General features: G+C 44.8%; 1 protein-coding gene across 5 annotated transcripts in view; it reads right to left on the bottom strand.

Moving 5' to 3' along the window:
• Positions 1 to 22,500, bottom strand: part of LOC147025852 (myotubularin-related protein 13-like) — a 115,142-nt gene that overhangs the window by 14,153 nt on the left and 78,489 nt on the right. For 3 of the 5 annotated variants that reach the window (XM_085880729.1, XM_085880733.1, XM_085880732.1), the window contains 22 exons: positions 21,749 to 21,999; positions 21,376 to 21,548; positions 17,145 to 17,218; positions 16,043 to 16,238; positions 15,690 to 15,817; positions 15,374 to 15,552; positions 15,149 to 15,285; positions 14,797 to 15,007; positions 10,346 to 10,545; positions 9,860 to 9,973; positions 9,594 to 9,698; positions 9,194 to 9,447; positions 8,926 to 9,093; positions 8,610 to 8,711; positions 8,237 to 8,422; positions 7,966 to 8,092; positions 7,742 to 7,875; positions 6,969 to 7,199; positions 4,795 to 4,881; positions 4,468 to 4,703; positions 4,297 to 4,384; positions 3,421 to 3,552 (listed from right to left, as the gene is read on the bottom strand). In XM_085880729.1, the coding sequence (XP_085736855.1) occupies positions 3,421 to 3,552; positions 4,297 to 4,384; positions 4,468 to 4,703; positions 4,795 to 4,881; positions 6,969 to 7,199; positions 7,742 to 7,875; positions 7,966 to 8,092; positions 8,237 to 8,422; positions 8,610 to 8,711; positions 8,926 to 9,093; positions 9,194 to 9,447; positions 9,594 to 9,698; positions 9,860 to 9,973; positions 10,346 to 10,545; positions 14,797 to 15,007; positions 15,149 to 15,285; positions 15,374 to 15,552; positions 15,690 to 15,817; positions 16,043 to 16,238; positions 17,145 to 17,218; positions 21,376 to 21,548; positions 21,749 to 21,999 (3,513 nt within the window). The remainder of the gene's footprint in view (positions 1 to 3,420; positions 3,553 to 4,296; positions 4,385 to 4,467; positions 4,704 to 4,794; positions 4,882 to 6,968; positions 7,200 to 7,741; positions 7,876 to 7,965; positions 8,093 to 8,236; positions 8,423 to 8,609; positions 8,712 to 8,925; positions 9,094 to 9,193; positions 9,448 to 9,593; positions 9,699 to 9,859; positions 9,974 to 10,345; positions 10,546 to 14,796; positions 15,008 to 15,148; positions 15,286 to 15,373; positions 15,553 to 15,689; positions 15,818 to 16,042; positions 16,239 to 17,144; positions 17,219 to 21,375; positions 21,549 to 21,748; positions 22,000 to 22,500) is intronic. The other 2 variants (XM_085880731.1, XM_085880730.1) reach the window with 2 other exon arrangements.

Genomic DNA, 22,500 nt, shown 5'->3' with positions numbered 1-22,500 from the left:
ATATATTTCACACAAGGACATTTATTATAAAGCACGTATTACACACACAACACAAGCAAGGCAGTAATGCAATGTACAGGCAGGAAATAGAAAATGTTACGACCGACTATAATGAGAATGTAATGCACTTAACAGGTTCTACTTACAGGGACATGGCGCCACAGCAGTCATACAAAACAAAAGAAATGGAAAGACCTCCTCACAGGCAAGGGGGTAGACGGGGTCTGGAGACCGTTATGGTCGTGGGCCGTGGATGACTGAAAAGGCCCATGAGACCGTGCAGGTTACCTGCACCCTCGAGGTGTCTCGGTGGGCAGGTCGCGACGTCTGCTCCCCACGGCAGCTAGCGTGGCCGCGCCTGACTCCGGGCCTTGCGACGATGGGCGGTAAGCTCTCTCTGGCGCTCCTCGCCAGACGCGCAGGTTCGCACCACAGAGCTGGCAGGGCTGCGCCTCCCGTCTGCATCCCCAATGCGTTGCCCGGACTTGCCACCGGCCCACGCCTTCGCCAACAGGTCGCTCAACAGGACCACCGGGAGACAGGGGAAGAAATCAGCGCCAAGACGAGAGGGTGGGAGAGGGAGCACGACCCGACGTCCACGAGAGAGAGAACTCGACCTCGACCACCAAGAGACAGAGAAGTCGACCTCTACTTCTTCCAAGAGAAGCGAACTTCACCTCGACCACCAAGAGACAGAGAACTCGACCTCGACGTCCACCAAGAGAAGCGAACTCCACCTCGACCACCAAGAGAAGAGAGAGCCCGCGTGCGGTCCGCCTTATATAGCGCGGGGCTCCGCCCTTCACTCCTCCCCGTTTTCGGCTCCACCTCCCTTCGAGAAGCTTCCCGAAAAGGGGCGTTCCCTTACTCCGACCGCCTCACGCCGTGCATCCACCAATCGGCAGCGAGCTGCCCTGCCCCCTTCCCTTCACACCAAGCGCGGGGAAAATAGGTGGGAAAAAACCCCACAGGCTCCGCAAGAGCTTTTGTTCTGCCAATTCTGCCCGCGTTCTCGGATGGTTCCCGATGCGGAAACTGTCGTAGCGTGGACCGTGGAGGATGGCGTTCGGAAGTGGGGGTAGTGGCGAAGATCGTGGTGTTTATTGTGAGGGAAACTGTAGCATGGTTGGCATTGTGACGTACTTGGTGGCGGTTGTTGTTTGCGTGTAGGTTTGTTGCGTGCTTGGCGTTGCGGCGTACTTGGTGGTGGTTGTTGTTTGTGTGTAGGTTCAAAATAACGATAGGTAAAGAAAAACACTCTCTCAAAGGGTCGCAGCCCGGTGAACACAAATAATTCCAATTAAACAACGGTGGGGAAATCCAACTGAGCACAGACTTACCGGGGTAACTGATCTAAGGAACCTATATGGTGTATTGCGAATTTCCACAGCCGTAACAATATATATATATATATATATATATATATATATATATATATATATATATATATATATATATATATATATATATACACTGTATATACGCACACAGACATTTTGCCTCAATCTGTCCAGCCGTTCTGGAGAAGTTTAAGAAAAATTTTTTTTTTTCAAAACAAGATGGCTGCCGAACCACGTGATCAATGACGTCACAATAAATTTTTTCAACGGTGAATTGATGTGTAGATGACGCTCAAGAAATTTCCGATTTTTCCCATGCAGCGTTCTACTTGACGAATTTTCACCGGCATACCGCTTCACCGATGACGTCACGAAAAATCACCCGTGTTCCCCATAAGGAGCTTAGTAAAATGTATGAAGCGAAAAAAAATTTCCATTGCAAGGTTTCAGAGATACAGAGGTCCAAAATTTATCGGTTTTTTCAAGATGGCGCCCGTACCACGTGACCTATGACGTCATAATTATCAATTAAGTATGCTATCAAAAAAGATACATACTATGGTGAAAATTTAGTATCGATCGGACTTACCGTTCCTGAGAAAATGTTTTTTAAAGCGAAAAGCCTGCGAATTCCAGCAGAAAAAGAATAATAAATAATAATAATAATAAACAGAAGAAAAACAATCGGTTACCCAGTCCATTTGACTGGGTACCTAATGGCCTAATTAATAAATCGATTATAATTTAGTAATTCATAAATTTATTGATTTATCAAAAAAATTAAAAATACCGTTTTTGCCAAAGCATATCTTCACTTTTGTCCCCAAATTTCAGCTTCCGAGCTCAAAGGATGGTTGAGATATCGTCCAGAAGAACAAGAAAACAAACAAGAAAACAAGCAGTCATAGACTGGTACAAACGAAATCGTCAACTTGACCTCTGACCTTGTCTAATAAAAGCTGTCTCTAGAGAAGGTAGCAACGCAAACCAGAAGTTTCTATGATGATTCTGTACCAAACCATCGAAAATCGTAACGTCGACCGAAGCAAAAATCTCCATTTCTCCACGCAATTATTTGATATTATTTTATTAAAGTCACAAAACCGTAATATTCGGCCATCCACCAACAATCTTTACATAATCCGACAGCTTAGCGAGTCAGGCATGCGACGATAACCTTTATTGGGATAAAAAATGACTTTTAAACATCATCTTTATCGAAAACACCGTCAGCGCGCACACGCAAAACCTTTACGTGACTCAACGACGCCTCTGCTCGAGCGCGCTGCACCACGTGACGAGCCGTGACGCGGCGAGTGAAATATTTTTTATACAATCTTAAAACGTCTCCAAAACATGAGATTTTTTACCAGAATTTCGACAACCGATTTTTAAGCGTCCTAAGCGATCGCAAAAACCAAAGACAAAATTAAAATCGAAGTTAAAACGAACTCGTAACGTCGACCGAAGCAAAAATACTCCGTTTCTCCACATGAATTTACGGAATTATGTTTGACCTCACTGTGACCTTTACCTTTGACCGATTTTGACAAAAATCTAATCAGCGCAAGCCATCACCCTCCTGAATCACGTGGTGCAATTTGACATTGGTAGCTTCTTCCGTTCTCGAGTTATCGTGCCTATAAACAAACACACAAACACACACACACACACAAGCAAACAAACACACAAATAGAGGACGGAAGTCATCAATATACTTACGAAATCTTTAGATTTCGTAAGTAACAAACAAACGGCGTAAAAACTGAGTACTCCTTTCCTTCGGCGCTCGCGTCATGCATCGCCTGGATATAGAATTGGGAAGGAGCGTTGTACAATATTTCTTTGGAATCAGAATCACATTCGTCACTTTGGTAAGCGTGAAGAACACAGCCTTGGGAAGTCCACAGATTTGAACAAAAGTTTTCAAAATGGCATTTTATACAGCAAGAGTGACAGTTTCTGCAGGATAATAAAGTTTGGTTACAAAAAGAATAGCAATTCGATTTAAAGGTGAACAGCACAATTATGAAACGATTTGATTCAACAAACTACACTGTGACATCACCCAGAGACGTACTTCAAACAAAGCTTTTTCATCCACATTGCGTGGAGCTCCAAGCACAGGGACTCCGAGGTTCACAGACTCCACCTCTGATAGGTCCACTTCACCCTTTCCGTTTGTGTCATCCTTCGATTCGTAGTACCGAAGCTGTGGGAGTGTCATTGGAGAAGCAAAACAAAGCAGAGCTCTATCTGGATGAGATGTTTCTATTTATACCGAGAGACTGTTCGGGTTATCATAATGCCACTGGCAATTAAACAATTACATCCCAAAACATGACCAATGAGATCAATCGACTGAGGATTCTGACTGTTCCCAGGTGAATAGGATACAATTCCAGTTCTGGGTTCATCCACAGCTGGACGCCATCTTCTCTGCTCCGACACGTCTTCTAAAGACGAGCATGTGTTTTCGTTAATTTGCTGATGTGATGTACTTGCATGTCTTATGTGCCTTTGTGCTGGGGACGTGTGTCCTTGCATGGGTAGTGTGTTCTTGTGGGCCCCATTCAGGTCTGTTGCTCAGATTCCTCCACTTACCCTTCGTTCATTTCCCTGCTAACTGCCCCTACTTCCGCACAGTTGGATTACTTTTTCCCTCCCTCTATCGTCTTACTCTTCCATGAGCCCCAATTTCGTATGACATAAAAATCAAATAAAAAGCAGCAAGCTTGTGTGTGATCTGAGTGTCTGTGGAACATGATTTTATCCTTTATGGACCCCTGTGTAGAGGGACTTTGAACCAAACAGCTTTGAATCAGACTGAGAACATTGAACTTCACCAACATTTCATCCTGTTTCACGAGCCCTATTATTTTTGGCAACATTTCATCGCCTAAGAGCTTCCCAAGGATCGTAAAAAAATCAAAACTGTTTCATACAGGCTACATACCTGGTGTTTGGTTTTGTCCAGCACAAACCATCGAGCCTTCCAGCCCTTGAGAAGAGCACCTCGCTTGTACAAACAACCTTCAAATGACCTGCAGCAGGAGCAAAGTTATTTGGAGCTTTTGCAGAGCAAGTCTGGACACAAAACAATGATAGGCACATCACAGCTCAATACCTTTGCTCACTGAAGACCAGCGGGATGGTGTTGTAAAGGTCTAAACTGGACATGGAGCCATGCTTGGTGCGGACAGTGTGAGACGAAATGGTGAGGGCATCATCTGCAAAACTTCCGTTGAGGGCGACAAGCGAAGACCCGACTCCGCTCTCAGCTGGTTGTGAAAATGTTCCAGTGCTCGTCGAGGGGGTGTGAGGTCCAATGGACGTTCTCGACAAATTTCCCGGAGAGACCTGCTGCAGGTTCAAAAGTCAGGACCTCGTTAACAGAGTCGTACCGAATTGGTAAGGAGAAACAAAAAGAATCGAAAGTCCACACTGTACCAACCTTAGCTTGCTCTGGCATGGAATTAACCCATAGATCTTTCCAGCATTTTCCTGTTCTTCCTAACTCTGACTCCAACTTCTGGATCTCCTGAAACGATGGTCAAGTTGTAAGTTTTTGAGGCACCCTGTTCCCTGTTAGAGGTTCAGCTGGGACACATCTAAGCAACATGCTCTGTTGTTGATTAAAAAAAAAAGTCATGTTTTGAACGAAAATGTGATTTTTAAAGCTACTTCCTTGGACTTCGGATTACTGTTTAAAAACAAACAAACCTAAAGGAACATTTTGAAAACAAATCTTTTGCAGTATTAACTTTGCCAACACTCAAGGATAAATAGATGAATAAAATGACTTCAATTTGCATGTTTCACAACAACGCTCAAGCATTTTGGAATCCAATCTAGAGGAGTGCTGTTACAGTTGCATGACCCGGTGGTGTGATATTGTGTAGGTCTGTAGGATATTGTGTGGACAGCTATCAGCACCAGTGTGGGCTCTTATTTGGACAGCTAGGAGAAGACGTTTGACTTCATCACCTCGCAAGATGGTGACAACCTATTCGGTAAAAAGATGCACACCATTGGACCTGTTCTGAATTAAATGAATACGTTCTTCTTTCGCAATGTAGCACATGGCTGCGGGTAGCATCATTTGCTGGGGGTGAAGCTGTGCCGCTGAAGCAGTGCCGCCTGTAGGTTCGAGCAGGAATTTGTAATTTGTTCAGGGTGCTGGCAATAGCTTGCCCACTCTCACAAAAGACACCGTGGGATGTTTAACATCCAACAACTTATGCCGGCGGACGGGATGCTCGTTTGATGTCCATTTTAGACGGCGCACACATTGATGAATCTCACTGCCTGCAAAACCCCCAGGATGACAGTTTATAGCTGGGCCAAGATTCGTACCCAGGCTATACACCTCAGAGGAGAGCGTGCATACCTCTAGAGTCAAGACTATCTTGCAAGCTTAAAATGAACACCAATAATTAGTCCCAACAATCTCACCCTTTTTCTGATGGTATTTTGAGGGCTAGTTTTCAGTAGTATCACCAGCATATTTACCTTCGCATTCTGTGAAAGGTTATGTTTTGGTCGCTGTGTATTTATTTATTTGTGAATATGTGTGTTTGTTTGTTATTCGCATAACTCAGAAAGTATTAAACCGAATTGCATGAAACTTGGTGGGATGATTCGTGAGTATCCAAGGACGATTTGATTAGATTTTGGGAGCGATCGGGTCAAAGGTCAGGGTCAAGGTCATGAAAAGGTCAAAAACACTCTTGAGCATAACTTCCTTCATAATACAGCTATCGACATGCAACCACCGCCATATTGTTCCATGACGAGATACCTTTCGGATATGTGGTGTCGGATTTGACGTAACGTCATCGGAAGTGCGTCTAAATGACGTCACAAGATGACGTAAATTTTCAATTTTCGATCTCATCAGTTTTGATCATACCGTTTTGTAGGACTTACCTTAAGGACGTCACACACCAAATTTGACTTCGATCGGACTGACCGTTATGACGTCATTGACGTTTGAACATGACGTTTTTCAATTGTGGCTAAAATGTCCTGATATTTTACATTCAAATATCTATATAATTTATAAAGTAAAGTCTCCCAAATCCAGGCATTAGGATCAGTACCAAAATATCTGTTTATTGATGTACAGGTTGTGCCAATTAACTCTGTAGTCAAGGTCACACTCAAGGTCAAAATATACTTGTAGGTATAGCTTCAGATCTAATAGAGCTATTGACATGAAACCAACGTTAAAACATTCAGTGAACTACGAGCTTTCAGAATGGTAGTCCCCGATTGGACGTGACGTCCCCGGAAGTGCGTCAAAATGACGTCAAAAGATGACGTCATTTTTCAACTTTTTAATTTTTCAGTGTTTATCATTCCATTTTGTTGGACTGCCTTCAAGGTTACACACCAAATTTGATGTCAATCGGACTGACGGTTGTGACGTCATGGACGTTTTAAAATGACGTTTTTCAAATGTGCCCGGAAAAAAGTTGCGGCGGCGAAGGTATGTGCTCTACCGGGTGCCCGTTCTAGTTTTACAAGCGTAAAGAGTTCTGGTCTGTAAATGTCAGTGTTCAAGTTACATTCTCAAAATTTAAGCAAGACAAGCTCATGTGCAAAGAGAGACAGACCAGGCCAAACCTCGAATAGATGTGTAATGGCATCTGGCTGGGCACGGCTGCAGTCAGAGTAGCAAGGCCAGATTGGATGACGTTGAGTACGCAGTGCCCGATCTGAACCAATCGCATCTTCTACAGCACAGCTCGGTGTTTCCCAAAGTTCGGGCTCGTATGGAAAAGCATCACCCAAGGCCTCGCATGTGTAGTAATCCCAGATGTACAGTGCAGGCAACGAGGTGCATGGCCTTAGTAGCTACCAGGAACAAGAGGTAGCGTATTGAAAGGTAGTAAACCAATAACAAAAGAACAAACAGACGACTGCACAAATGAACAAACCCTGCAATTATTCCTGCACTGCAGAACCTAAAGCCCAGCATGGATAGCACAAAATAAGCCTCGACAGACCAGAAGGTGAGATAGGCTCGAAAAGTAAAGGTTTTGGTTGAAGGATCACTTAAATATGAGAAAAATCAGGATTGTGCCATGCTGTGCAAAATAAGCAGCAAGCTTATTGTCGATGTGAGAAAACAATACAAGTATCTAATTGCAATTAAAAGGGTTGGTGATGACTGTCAATTCAACTCTTGCTCTTCCATGAGCCTCAATCTTGTTGAGGAAATCAATTAAAATAAACAGCAGGTGACCTTATATGTTTTGCATCACCCATACCAATGTCATACGTACACGTTTACAGCATTGGTTCAATAAAATAAAGTCAATCCTTTTTTGGCCTGATGTACTGGGGTGTGTACACACGACAACACGTGCGCAACACAAACATGCACCATTTGTCACCTCTTCATCTTTTTGTGGAAAGTATAATAGGTTGTAGAACACAGGGATGCCTTTGTTGAGGTTTTCAATGTAATCCCAGATGGAGGTAGCCGGCTGATGGCCATTCATTTCCACGTTTTCATCCATCAGAGACCCTGACGAAGCACAATCGTACACAATTTAGCGAGGAGGTTCCAAGGATATGCTCCAAGGGCAGGCGAAGCTGGAAGTACCTTTTCTCTCACCTTCCTCACTGCACTCCAAGTCAGCATCAAATTGGAAGGTTTTGAAACGGTTCGAAATGTGGTGATAAGCGAGGAACTTCAAGTAATAAAAATTAAACTCAAATGCTGATGGGAACTGCCGCTGAATCTGCAAGATAAAGAGGTATATTTATATGGAGAGAAACAAGAGAGAGCGAGAGAGCGAGAGGGAGTTTTAGAGAAGGACAGCAATGACTGCAAAGCCAGGAGGAGGCCAAAGCATTCATATATATGAGGAAGAGTGGACACAGACCTGATGCACGCAGTCCAGGAAGATGAGGAAGACGGGGGTGAGGCAGAATCGAGGCTGCGAAGATAACAGTCCCGAGTAATACGCAAAGCGATGCCCAAATGCAAACCACTCTTTAGTGAGCAGAGTGCGAAAACCATCAAGTGTGCGGTAATAAGACTCGCTCAAAAGCTGTGCAAGACACACCACCTGCAGCAAATGTAGTGAGAGGGTCCACGGGGTAAAGGAATTGTGGAAAAGTACTCGTGCTGTCCAATTTTGTTTTCAGCAATTATCATTTTCTCATCACAGCTCAGCTTTCAAAAAGAAATCAGAAAAAGGCAAAACAACCACAATAACGGTAAAAGTCCAAGTTACAACAGCCACATTTGCACACCTGTGTGGTAGCATCCCAGCCATCCTCCAGCCCAACGATCACTGACGATCCAGCCTCGAGAAGTTTGGCCACACTCAAGGAAAGCTTGAGTAGTTTCTGTACCTGAAAGGAAAGCATGGAGTCAAACTGATTTTCATGCAAAACAAAGGTCAGGTGATTCAATATCAGGAAGACCTGTAGGGATCGAAAGAAATAGCAATGCAGTGTCCCTTTTATTAAAGAAGCAAGACGCTTCTCAAGGAAAGCATGTTTAAACACACCATGATTACATAAACAATTTTTTGGGGAATCTTCATTTTCACGGTGCACCATGAACCTGAAGAAGCCAGCCAGATTCCTCAACAGCCACAAGGAAACTTGTCGTGGGAGACGTGGGTGGTACGCAGGCACGCAAAAGCTTGCGGAAGGATGCTCGGAGATCCGGGACATCTGGGAACTCAACGGCCTGGTATTCCACATGTGGAAACGGCTCGAATCGTGCTGCCTGGAGATCAGAAACAAACAGAAAAGCTTAAAATAGTGGTGCCTAATTTCCAAGAACAAGAATAAAACAACAACAATATTATTTAAGCCCAAAAACACACCTTTATCTGCGACTTCTCCCCCAAGATGTAAAGCCAAGCTCGTCGACCTGCTGAACCCAGAAGGATGTCCTTGGTTTTTGGGGATACTGGGACTCGGTAATTGGAGATGGCTGGAGACATTGGTGCACTGCGGACACTTTGCATGGTCATGGAAGTAGTGGAAGCCGGCGAATCAGGGGATCGTGGGTCATGTGCCTGCATGCTGCACGTGGTGTCTATGAAGCGTCGACTGAGTCGCAAACTCCCCCATCTGGCTGCGTATTCGAGAAAGGTATTGAGGATCATACCAAAGGGAGATGGCATAATAATTCGATTATCAGGAAGAGGAAATAATTAGCCAGCAAAGTTCCATTCCCTGCACAAAACACACTGCCCACCTCTGCACAACTATTCTACTTACCTGCATTTACAAGGCTTGAAGCATTAGCTTGCTTGTGTCCATCATCGCTCTGCTTCATCATCGTGCTCAGCCGGTTCTGCTTCGCAATCTCTCTGTGTCCTGCTGCTTGAAAACAAGAGAAAAATCCACAACAGGACAGTGACATTTTTGGCAGAAACAGAATATTGAGAGCTATAGGAACACAAGTTGAACCCCAGATATAACTCCTCCCGCAAAATACCAGTTTGTTCTGGAAATACCAGGCAGCTGCAAGGGCCACAGGTCACCTGTGCAAGCGAGAGGACTGTTCTCAGGTGCCGATGAGCCCATTGTGGAGAAAAGTATGGCATGGAGGAACCTCTCATTATCCAGCCATGGCTGAGAGTCAGCACTTACAGGTCCTGTTTGGGCGGACAATGTGATAGCACATCAGATCTCCAGAGTAACATGCAAAGAAGTACTGAGAGTGGAAATGTGAAAGGTCATGAGGGGTTGACCTCAATAATCTATGTTTGAAATAGAAATCTCAAATTGTAGCTATCACGTTTGCTGTTTAAAGCTCAGGTAGACAGCCAATGCTCCTCCCAAGCAAGTCCATCTACAACAACAGTAAGTTCCCATTTTTATGAGAATACTACCATCAAATAACACAAACGAATATACAGCACATGGACACGCACCAAAATCTCAGTCAAGTAACAAAAAATAACCAGTTATAGATCATGAATCAATATCATGGAGGTTGATCAAATGTCAAAGTGTAGCACACTGACCTGCAGGATGTGCACCATGAGACTTGAAGAGACCGCCAACCATGCCCTTTCCCAACGGTCCACCAGAGCGCAAGAGCAAACTTCCTGACCTTGAATGTCGCCATGAGATGCTCGGCAGGCGATTCTGTCGGTAGCAGCGAGCCAGCCGTTGCAACACCGTGTCCGTCACAGCAGAAGGTACAAGCAGCCAGTGAGGGTAGCTGCAAACAGTCAGGATAGAATTTGCCACAAAATGCACGATAAAATTGACATCCTAATCCCACAACCAGCAGTCAAAACACATACATTATAACCATGCACAAATACGAACGATATTTATGTCAGCTTGACAAAGAGCTTCTGTTATAAATTGGTGTATGCATAATCATATTATATACGATCTCGTGAAGTCAATGGCACTTCATTGCAAATCCCCACACTTCCGACCGAGCAAGGTTTAAATATGGCAAAAAGTTCCACTATCACGTTTTTAGTGGAAAATTTTTCCCCCCGTTTTCACCACTGGGACCCTAAGTCCCATGGGAGCATGAACCGGGGTTCAAATCCAAAAACTCGTTACATATTCCCCCAACGTTGATTGCATTTACAAAGTTTCATTTATTATTATTATTATTATTTTTAATGTACCCGTCATTGCATTTTCCGGAATTTCAACTTTTGACCCCACCCCAGGATACGGAGCCATAAATGATACTGCTCTTGCAACTTCATGCCATTTGGTGGTCATCACTACCAAGTTTGGCAAATTTCTGCACAACCGTTTAGGAGGAGAGACAGACAGACAGACAGACAGACAGACAGACAGACAGACAGACGGACAGACAGATGGACAGACGGAGCAGAGTAAAATATCCCACCTTTTTTTTTTCTTCAAAAAAACTGCGATCAAGTCCATATTTTAAATATACAAATACTGTTGTTATTATAGGTAGAGCATTAAAAAACAAGAGCGCAAGTGAGCACAATATATGCCCGAACAAGAAGGTATATACAGAATTGTGCTCTCTTCTTCTTCTTCTTCTTCTTCTTCTTTCGGCTGCTCCCGTTAGGGGTCGCCACAGCGGATCATCCTTATGATCCGCATAGTGATTTGGCACATGTTTTACGCCGGATGCCCTTCCTGACACAACCCTGATCGCCTCTTACAACACAGGGATATGGTACACCTATTTTAACCGGGGTATACACCGGCCGAGTACACTGGTACTCATTTCGCCGACCTCGGAAGGATGACAGGCTGAGTCAACCCCCTGGTGTATTAATTCAGTGGCCCAACGGGGCTTGAACTCAGGACCTTTTGGATCCCAAGCCGCTGCCCTAACCACTGCGCCAACACCAGGCTATTGTATATACAGAATTGTGCTACTACATGGAAAACAGCATCCTGGTTGCCATGGCAACCACTTTAGATGACGAACGTATGTCGCGACACACCATCTCCACAGTCTGTACCTATGTACCAAATATGAAACGTGAAAGTTGAAAACTTTGGGAGTTAGAGTGCGGACAGGAATGAACGGACGGACAGACGGACAGACGGACGACCGGTATCACATAATATGCCCCGATATATATATATATATATATATATATATATATATATATATATATATATATATATATATATATATATACATACATACATATACATACATATACATATCGGGCGTTTAAAAATTGGTCTGAAAGCTTTTTCTTGCCATCAATATAATTTTTTTCTTTGCTTCCGGATTGATCCATCATGGCTGAGAGATGAAAGTGGTGCTCAAAAAGCACGAATTGCTGCACAGTTTGAGGTTTGTCAGTCTGCACAGTGATGATGATGATGATGGTGATTTGGGGGTGCTTTGAGGGATGAGGGGCTGTTCTCTTCCTCAGGCACAAGATCAGGAACCTCAATGGAAAATCCTGATGATGAGGCAAGAGAATTGGCAACTCAGATGGGACAAAATATGGTGATGCTAGTGGACGGTGGAGGCGTGTGTGGAGATGTAGAGGCGGTGGTGGTGGTTTCTGGAGCAGTCGTATTTGCAGTGGTGGTGGGTCTTTTAATCAAACGAAGGAATGAGGACTGCTTCATTTTCTTTTGGAAATCTTTTTGAACCTCATTGCAAGGCATCATGAGGTCCTCCAGCCCTTGCTTCAACTTTAAACTTCACTACATGAACGGAACCAGCTCAACCACCATGTCCAAGAGATTATTGGCTTCTAACATGATGTTACCAAGGGTGGTAAGAGTGAGCTTTGTTCGTATCCAGGGGCGTACCTAGAGTATTTGGCACCCAGAGCAGACCCTTCCTTTGTTCACCCCCCCCCCCCCAGATGAACATTCTTCGAAATTAAAGACACAGAAAACATATATCACGTTTGGAAACAAAATTTCAAGCAGATTACAGTACTGTACCTGCAGTAGGTAAATTGGAAAGAAGAAAAATGCAGGACATAAATTTAGCAGGCAATAGCAAAGTACCCGCCCATGGGCGGGTACAGTTATCTGTTGAATGGCGTTGGTCCCGTCTCAATCGGATGAAATTGAGAAATTGATGTTATCCGGTGACCTTGACCCCGTGACCTTTGACCTTGACCTTGATCCCCTTATGTCCGTTCCCAAGGATCATATATGCCAAGTTTCATCTCGTTCTATCCAACGGTTTGGCCGTCTATAAAGGGCAAACAAACATGAAAAATTGATGTTTTAGTCAATTTATGACGTCATAACTCGAAAACCGGAAGTCGGAAGTGAATGTCGTCAATCAACTGTGTCATTTAATTTTGATTATCTGTCGAATGGCATTGGTCCCGTGTCGATCGGATGAAATTGAGAAATTGAAGTTACCCGGTGATCTTGACCCCTTGACCCCCCCCCCCCCCCCATGTCCGTTCTCACGTCCCAAGGATCACTCATGCCAAATTTCATCTCATTCCATCCAACGGTTCGGCCGCCTATAAAGGACGAACAAACAAACAAACAAACAAACACACACATACAAACATATTCTATTTTTTTAGTATCGTAGATGTGATAATAAAAACATCTTCAACCACAGACAAAACATCACCAGTAAGAATTTTCCAAAAGGTAACAAGAAATCCAGTGTCAGGGAACGCCCGGGATTACATCAATTCCGTGGCGATGTTTTTCCTGCCATTAACTAGTTAATGGAGGAGATTAACTTTTCAGAAGGCCTGCGAATACAGTACAGTAATGTAATTAACTGTTCAGAATGAAAGGGTTAACCCATAAAGCATGTCAAGCTACCATCGCGGCCAAGACATGGTATATGCAAATGAGTTTAAACTGACGTCAACCCAATTAACGAATCATGTCCTGGTAACTTATGAAAACTTGCTTCGAATTGGTGGAGAAAGCCGATGATAAAAAAAGCATTCCTGGGATCGTGCCTTACATTGTCCGCTGCTGTCGTGCTTTGTATGAGGACTCTTGAGGAGAAATTTAAAAAACGGTCAACAGTCTCCTCTCAGCAGCTACTTCAAGCCATCAACATCTGCTTCATCCACCGACGAACCCATGCCAAGCACATAATCATCTCCGCCTCCTCCTACCTCCTCCCATTCACCACCACTTCCACCACCTCCCACGCTGTGAATGTAATGTTGTGTTCCTCCTCCATGTTTATGTTTGGTTCAGCGTACGATGACATAACGATGTTTTTAGTTCTGAGTTAATGTCTTTATTATTAGGAAAATAATAATAATATTATAATGTCACTTGCAACTAAAACCATCGTTATGTCATCCATCGTACTGGTATTTGTTCTGATGTGGGAGCATTAAAGTGGTGCCCGGAACCATCTCACACTCTCCGTGTCAGGGTTGCTGGTCTTACTTTCTGTCTCACTCAAACTATAGCTACCGGGCTGGCTTTAATATCTCTTTCCTGCAAACAAACATCAAAAACTTTTCTCACTTTTAATTGATGAACCGTTTGCAATTGTTAGAATGGAGGAATCTCCTCTTCCTGCTGTCAAGCTAATTAGAACACCAGACAGCCTCTGGTAAAAACACAGGTTTCCAGTTTTCACACTGCAATAATTTGAGTTTGATCAATCACCGCTCGGTTATCCGCAGCCACGCCGTACGTGCGCAGGGGTAGTGAGTGGGGGTTCGCACACCTTGTGTACACGGCTATTATTTTACAGTAATAATTGTGCGATAGATGATGTTGTTATTTGCATGCACTCACTGCGATTTGAAACTAAATCTCACTGGTACAAAAAAAACAGTTCTGTCTGTTTAAAACGAGTTTCCCTTTCATTCACAAGTTCCAACTGGTAAAGAATAAAATAAATAATGGTCAGGAATCAAGTAAAAACAATCATTTCATAACAAGTCGATGCGTTTGCATTGAAAAGCATTCAACATAAATAATCCGAGTCAACACGGGAGCAGTTGCAGGTAGATTATGGCACTCGGACAGGGACACATCTTACGTGTGACAAATGGCTTGCGACTCATTAACTGGCGATATGCGAAATGGATGGGGATTTCCTCGACTCGGGCTCGCGCCAACGACTGTGAGCCCGAGGCGGTGGAAATCCAGGAGACACAAGGTCTCAGCAGCATGGTCAACCCCTAGGTGGCTGACTGAGATGGTTCCAGGCCCAGCGGCCGAGCTAAGACTCTCCGTGTCCTCCGAGATAACTGCAAATATGATGGTCACACGGGATAGCAATGAGATCACAGTACTTGCTGAAAGACTCGCATGGAGGTTGTGACTTGAATAAGTTGTGGTGTCAGCCGATATTGTTGTGGGGTCAGCTGTGCAACAAATATGCAACTTGCCAGAATAACGGTCCTCCTCGCTTAAGGCTGAATTCCTCGACGGAAAGGCCTCCCCAAGCTGTGTTGCTGTTTTCCTCCAACCCATGCTCTTCAGACCAGCCTTTTTAGCATTCTTAACAATGTTCTTTGAAAAGGACCTGCAGCAGTCGGCAGAATGACGTGGTTGCAAATAAAATAATTACCAACACAAACATGTGAAAAGCCACCTGAATTTGACAGACTTACACAAATGTCTGGTTTGGCTTGTCCTTGGTTTTGGTGCACAGATGCTGAGTGACACAACTCCCCTGCATGTAAGCAAAAGTGCCTAAAGGAGATCCAGGGCAGCGGAGTTTCTGCAGCTGCTTGATGAAAGCATCCACCATCTCAGGAGCCACGTCGGCGTCGAAGCCCAACCGTAGAAGCTGCAGACAAAACCACGAGGATGGAAAATAAATGCGAGATGGCAGGCCCCACGCCATTTGGAGATCCGCTGCTCAGACCTCAAAGAGCAAACATGATTAATGCACCAACTGTTCTCAGAATCAACAAAAATAAGTACTTGGAAGGTAGAGCTGTGAAGTTGAACTCCTTCAGAAATTAGCTGTCCAAGTGATGTCTGTCCTGAAATTTTCTTTGCTTTGGACAGACTACCGACGGGGAAGCTCCGTTTGACCATCTGTTCCCCAGCTGCAAGCATGCACATATACATGTGGGCAAGTTTTTACAAGAGGAAGCAAACCTCGATCACACGTTCTCCCTGTCATTCATTTCCTCTATACAATCTACATGACGTCCTAACAATCCCTTTAAGATATATGACAAAGGAAGTCAGGTTTTGTGCTGGATAAATCTCAGAGCCTGAGCAACAATGAATTTGTATGAGGTATACGTGCAGCATAGGAAGAGACAAACCAAGAGGCTCGCATGGTGTCCCAAGGAATACAACACGATAAGTCGTGAGGAAAAGTGCACCCTCTGCAGGGAGTAGCGTGGGGCTGCCGGTGTAGGGATTAGAGGCCTCCTCTCGCCCATCTGGCAGCAGAAATGCCCTGAGGCCTGCTACAAACAGTTGCTCGTTCGGTAATAGAGGAGGCAGAATGAGCTTGAGCTGAGAAGAATGAGAGGGGAACATGTTTAGGAAGAAGAAGAGTCAGTGTAACCAAAAGAAAGCAACAGTCACACAATTAACTCAATTTGACAAGTTCCACACATTCAGGTTTTTCAACCACAAAGCTACCACAAATCTAGAAATCAGTGCATCAGAGCTCTGGATTTAATCAGTTGCATACTTAAAACTAACTCATTAAAATAAAGGCAGAAGGTAAAATGGTTTTCATGTTGAAGAAATGTCAAAATAATGTTTCCAAAAACTATGCTGCGACAAGAACTTTATATATATATATTTTTAAACGTGTTCAAAACAAAAATAAACGAAGCACAGCTGATATCAAATACCCAAATTGAGAAAATTTTATCCCACCCCTTTAGTGTCATAAACGGGGGCACGCAGGATAGCCTGGAGGTACGCACACTCACCTGTAAGCTATCTAGCCTGGGCTTGAATCCCAAAGCAGCTATAAACTGTCATCCTGGTGTTTCACAGGCAGGGTGATTCATCATATGCGTGTGCCGTCCCTAGGATGGACGTTCAACAGGCGGCCCGATCTGCCAGCATTAGTTGGTGGACGGGAAAGACCCCACAGTGTCCTTCGCAAAGAGGAAGCGAGCTATCGCCGGCACCCTGAACAAATTACAAATTCCTGCCCGAAGCAGCAGAGGGCACTGCAGCAGCGGCACAGCCACACCCTCAGCCAATGATGCTACCCAGCAGCTTGTGCTGCATGCAAGGAAACAAATGATTGTTATACAATGCCAATCCTCTTCCTTTCTTCGAAGAATACAGCATTAGAGAAAGGTCTAAGTTTGAGGTTCTGCAGCATGACCTGTGTGCATTCCTTCGCAATTCAGTACGTAGCAATCCAAACTCCAAGGCAATTTGCAAAATGTATGGTACCTTCTGAACTGGTGGCAACTTCTTGCTCTCCCTGTGAACAGCTTCCAGGTTTTCAATGTGCATTGTGACATTCCCTAAAAAAGGCCAAATGCAGAAAACCCACACACTTAAACACACCCGACCATCCACACCTGCCACCTCCAACATAAATAAATAATAATATTACACCAAACATGATTGCCCTTAATGTGCAAGTTTAAAACCAATCATATTCAAGTTCACAAACGAATGGGGTCGGGATCATTTAATATGACCTTTCACATTGCTACAAAGGCTTAAGCAAAAGAGAGCAAATTAAAAATAAAAATCCACAAAAAAAAAACACCTTTTTTTTTAATAAAAAATTTTTTCCAAATAATTATTTGCTGAAAACACTTCTTGGCACTCACTGACAAACTTCTGAAACTTTGATGAAGATCTGTTTAGCCATCTATCAGAAAAATGGTGATGCACAGAGATAGACAGACAAGCAAACATCTCCCTTATCGTATAGATTCAAAGAAAAGTCACATTAATTGCATCTTCAAAGAAATTTAAGGCAAATTGGTATCAAAATAGGAAATTTATGGTGAGACTTGAATAAGGTTGATCCATATGCCGGTTCTAGAATTGACGATGATGACAACAGTTGTACACATATATATTGTTGCATACCCGGGGTTGGGGGCGAGATGACCAGGAGGGGAGGGGGTGGGGGGTGGAAGGCTACCTCGGGTTCCCACCAGACTCTCCTGAATCGCAGGTCGATGCATTGAAATTCCCCAAGCCAAGAAGAGCGTCTCGTCTGGGGCACTGATCAACCACAGACTCGAGTGTGGCAGAGGATGTGTCCTTCGTGGTGAGATCACTCGAATCAGTCGGAGCATAAACAGAGACCAGGTAACGACACCCAAGGAGTGACGAGTCCTTTGTCTCATAATACGCTCGTTAACCGGCGTTACCTCAATTATCATTGGAGTCAGCTTTATCATTGGTGTCACACAACTACAGCAACTCCTTAGGCATGGTAACCGTCAGAGCCACCAGACCAATAGCAGGTGTAACCACCTGCCATGATCTCGCTGCAATACGGTCTCCGAACCTCAGAGAGTGCTGCAATACCGATGTCCAAACGCTTGAGCTCAGATGATCACAGAGACAGGTGATCATCCTCTCTTCGGGATAGGATATTCCAGGCACCCACCCAAAGGGACCACCTCAGGTTAACCCAAGGAGACCGCCGTCTGGTGGACGACACTTAAGCACCACCCCGACACACACTACCACAATCTGACTCGGGAAGGTTGGAATATCCTATCCCAAAGAGAGGATGATCACCTGTCTCTGTTTTCCTCCGATCATCAAAGAGTAGGGGTCCCGAAGGCTTTGCCCCAATCCGGTCATCCGGTGAACTGCCCTGTGGAGGCCAGCTGCACTGGAGGTACTCCCATGGAGTGGGTTTTCAGATTTCTTTGTGGTATGTTTTGCGGAATGAAGGGTTTTACGATGGCTGGAGTGCAAATCCTGCCACCAACCTCCTAAAAAATAAAAAGGAACCCAACTGCAGGAAAATGTCCTGACACAGTTGGGCACTGGACATGGATGGTCGTTGGCTCACAAGGAGTCCTCAGCCTTTGGAGGGTGGGGGAGGGGGGGTGGGGGAGGGTTCTTTTTCTGCCTCATGACCTGACTGTGTGTACTACCAACATGTACGGTATGCAAAATTTGGTGGAGATTTGACCAGCCCTGTTTTTGTCAATGATTTTCAGATGTACATACAGGTACCTGGAAGAAAAAAAAAAAAAAACATGGAAACACCTGGGTAAATGAGGGACAAGTAACAGCTTCCACACATGTGTGGCCCATGTGTTACGCAAATACATCCCAGCATGCTTCGGGTCATGTATAAAAATGCTGCACAGGTCTGGTTGCTTATAATTATGCCAAGCATGGCTGCAAGAGGAGAACCTCCCCCCTCCCCCCCTCTCTCAATGCCCCAGTCCACAGAGCACGTGTGGTCACTCAATGGGTTTGAAGAGCATGACACTGATGCTTTTCATATGTCATGGCCTTCTCAGTCACCAAATCTGAACCGGACCGAGCATTTATGGGATATTAGTACATTACCCGTCCCACGGACGGGTGGCAGAGGTGGTGGTGGTCACGTGATTTTGTTGTCCTTCGCGGTTCGGAGATCTGCAGTCGTGATTTCGTTCCTTTTTCGTGTGCCATTTTTTCCGAATGAGGCGTTGATTCTTGAGTGGCTTTTATGGGGTTGTAATTTAAGATAGTCACACGGAGACACCGAATATGTTGTCACAGCATTTAAAAAAAACACAAAACAGGTGGTACACTTTCGCTCGTGAGCTAAAATGTATAGCGATCCAGAGTCATGTAAACCAAGTACAATATAGCTGAGTTTAGTGAACCGTTGACGCTTCGTCTCAGAGTACAGAACAAATACTTTGCTCCATTATAATAATTATCGTAAAAAAAAAAACAAAAAAAACTGCCGTCATGGGTCAGTTCTGTGGTCGGCACGTGATAGCACTGGACCAATCATGTTCGGTGATGTACCTCGGGCAGCACAGCTAATACTTGGTGGCCTCGGCTTCACTTTTTAACCCCCCCCCTCATTTTTGCTCGTTTGCTTGTGATAGCGAGTTAAACAGTAGAGCGATCCAGTCATGTATACCAAGTACAATATAGCTGAGTTTCGTGGACCATTGACGCTTTGTCTCAGAGGAGATAAACACTTAGCTCCATTGTAGTACGTATAGATTCTGGAACGACACCTTATGCAGCGTTTTCCACCTCCATCAAACATGCGTCAGTTGTTTGACTTTCTTGTGGAAGAATGGTGCCACATCTCTCCTGCAGAATTCCAGACGCTGGTGAATACCAGACGCCACGGTGCATACAGGCCGCACTGGCCACACGGGGTGGCCCAACGCCCGATTAAGTGACTTTACATTGGTATTTCCATTTTTTGTTCACTACCTTGACATACATATACATACATCCATACAAACATACATACATACATCCCACCACCATGTATGGTAATGGTTATCATGTATGCCTTATTTAGCACGAGCAAATACCACCTGTCGCTTCACTGATGGGAATACAAAGGGGTGAGGGGGTGAAAACAAGGGGGGAGAGTGAGGAGGTGGAGGGGATAAGAGAGAGGATGGAGGGGGAGGAAGGAGGGGTGTGGGAGCGAGGAAGGAGGGGTGTGGGAGCGAGGAGTGAGAGGAGTGAGGAGAAGTGGGGGAAAGGAAGGTGCGCGAAGTGAGAGGAAGGGAAGGCAGACGTGTGGTGGAGTGTTAATTACGATTCATACTGTCTCATCAAACTTATTCTGCATACAATAACATCAATTCCATCCATTGGGACCATACACGGTGCAGAGCGTTGGTGCTGCCGAAGCAGTCTCCTTGGCTATTGGACACAATCCTGGACGTCTCGCCACTCCGACACAGGATACCAGCAATCTGGCACTCATTTTGCCGACCTCGGAAGGATGACAGGCAGAGTCAACCCCACCTGGTATTAATTCAACCAAGCCAAGTGGGATTTGAACTCAGGATCGTTAGATCCTAAGATCCCAAGCCCACCACCCTAACCATTAAGCCAACACCAAACATATAGAACAACAGTGACGATGGAAACAAAATAATGTCTGAAATCCATTTTCTACCGGTCATATTATAAATACCACACGGAGACAAACACTGCCCGAACAAGTCTGGAGACAAAACTCACTGGACGCGTCCGGAGCCAAGCTGTCTGGAGACAAAGATAGCCCGGACACGTCCAGAGACAAATACTGTCCGGAGATAAACACAGAAGGGTACAGAGACAAACACTGTCCGGAGATAAGTAACGCCCGGGCATAAACTCCGTCTGGAGACAAACACCGTCTGGGCATAAACACCGCCCAGAAACGTCTGGAGACAAACACCGTCCAGACATAAATGCTGCCTGGACACGTTTGGAGACAGACAAAGAGAGATGTGTGGGAATGTGCTGCACTATATTCAGAGGGGGCAGAGCGAGGATGGGACAGAGAGGGGTAGGGGTAGGTGAGTTAGCACAGAGAATATGTTATGCTTTATTAACACGCAACACACACAACACAAACACACTCGTATAGATAGTAGGATAACCCACCACCATGTATGCCTTATTTAGTATGGTGAGATAACCGACCCGGAACACAGAACAGACTGGAAATCTGTGCACGTACCTGGAATCATGGCGTGCAGACTGCGAATGCGTTCAGCAGAAACTCCACTCTCCGTGCAAACTTTGTCCACAAAGCGCGAAATGAACCGCGTGACAGAACCTGCTGTATCCGACCCATCTGCTTCTTCAAAACCACTCTCAGAATCCATGCTCCCTGTCACACTGCCTGCAAGGCTAAACAACAACAGCGGAAATGTTTGGAAGTCTGAATACACAAAAACGGTTAACGAAGCAAACGACTTGACAAACAGAAAATGCCATCGGTCATAAACCATCCATATACTGGATCACCAAGCAAGGGGATTTCCTGGACATAATTTTGTCACTTCCAAATGGAAAACTACCCCATCCATCTCCACTCCTCTGCCCAATACCTGTTGGTCGGTACACTGTTGCTGCCACTCTCAGCATCTCCCGTGCTGGGCCGCAACAGCGTTCCACGGCGAGACGCGTCAAGGGGTACGAGCAGGCAGAGCATGCGGTTGGCATATTGTATTGCTTGGCTGAACACAATCCCTTCTTCTTCTTGTTCCTGCTTTCTTCCAACACCTTCACTGCTTTCTGCCCGCAGCTCCTCAGCCGCTACCAGCATGGGACTCTTTCCGTCTTGAAACCATTCTCGATCCTGTTGATCAGCACCCGGCAGAAAAAGCAAGGAGTGGATTTGAATGCACCTCATCTTGACGGCGTTTATGGGGTTGTGGGAGAGGGTGTGGGGGGGGAGAGAAGCAATCTATTCATTCAGAACATTTAAAATCCCCCCTCCATCCCTTCTCCTATCTTGGCCAATCTATTTTCACTTCTCTATTAAAAAACAAAAAACATTATGGATATAAATAGTATAAACGGTGGTGAGATCTCATGAGCATAGCATGCTTTGGTGTGCTGTTGGTCCTTTCTGCAGTAATAACTGTCAGCATCATTTTATAACACCCGTGGTCTGCTCAACCCCCACAAGTCCAGGTTTGGATACATTTGTTGCATTCTTCTCCCGATTGTGAAATCGTCTGTCTGTTGTCTTGTCCTCTTCACTTCAGCATTTCAAATGTGCCAGACATCCCTTCGTCCTGTGCTTATCCATGGAATGCGTTGTGTTCGTGCAGCAGGTTTGAATTCCCTTTGCAAC

Source organism: Eptatretus burgeri, chromosome 5 (genome assembly GCF_056783735.1).
Source record: "Eptatretus burgeri isolate ZD-2024b chromosome 5, Ebu_testis_v1, whole genome shotgun sequence".
NCBI classification, from domain to species: Eukaryota; Metazoa; Chordata; class Myxini; order Myxiniformes; family Myxinidae; genus Eptatretus; species Eptatretus burgeri.
Note: the sequence above shows the minus strand (reverse complement) of the source record. Positions and strands in the feature narration are given on the sequence as shown.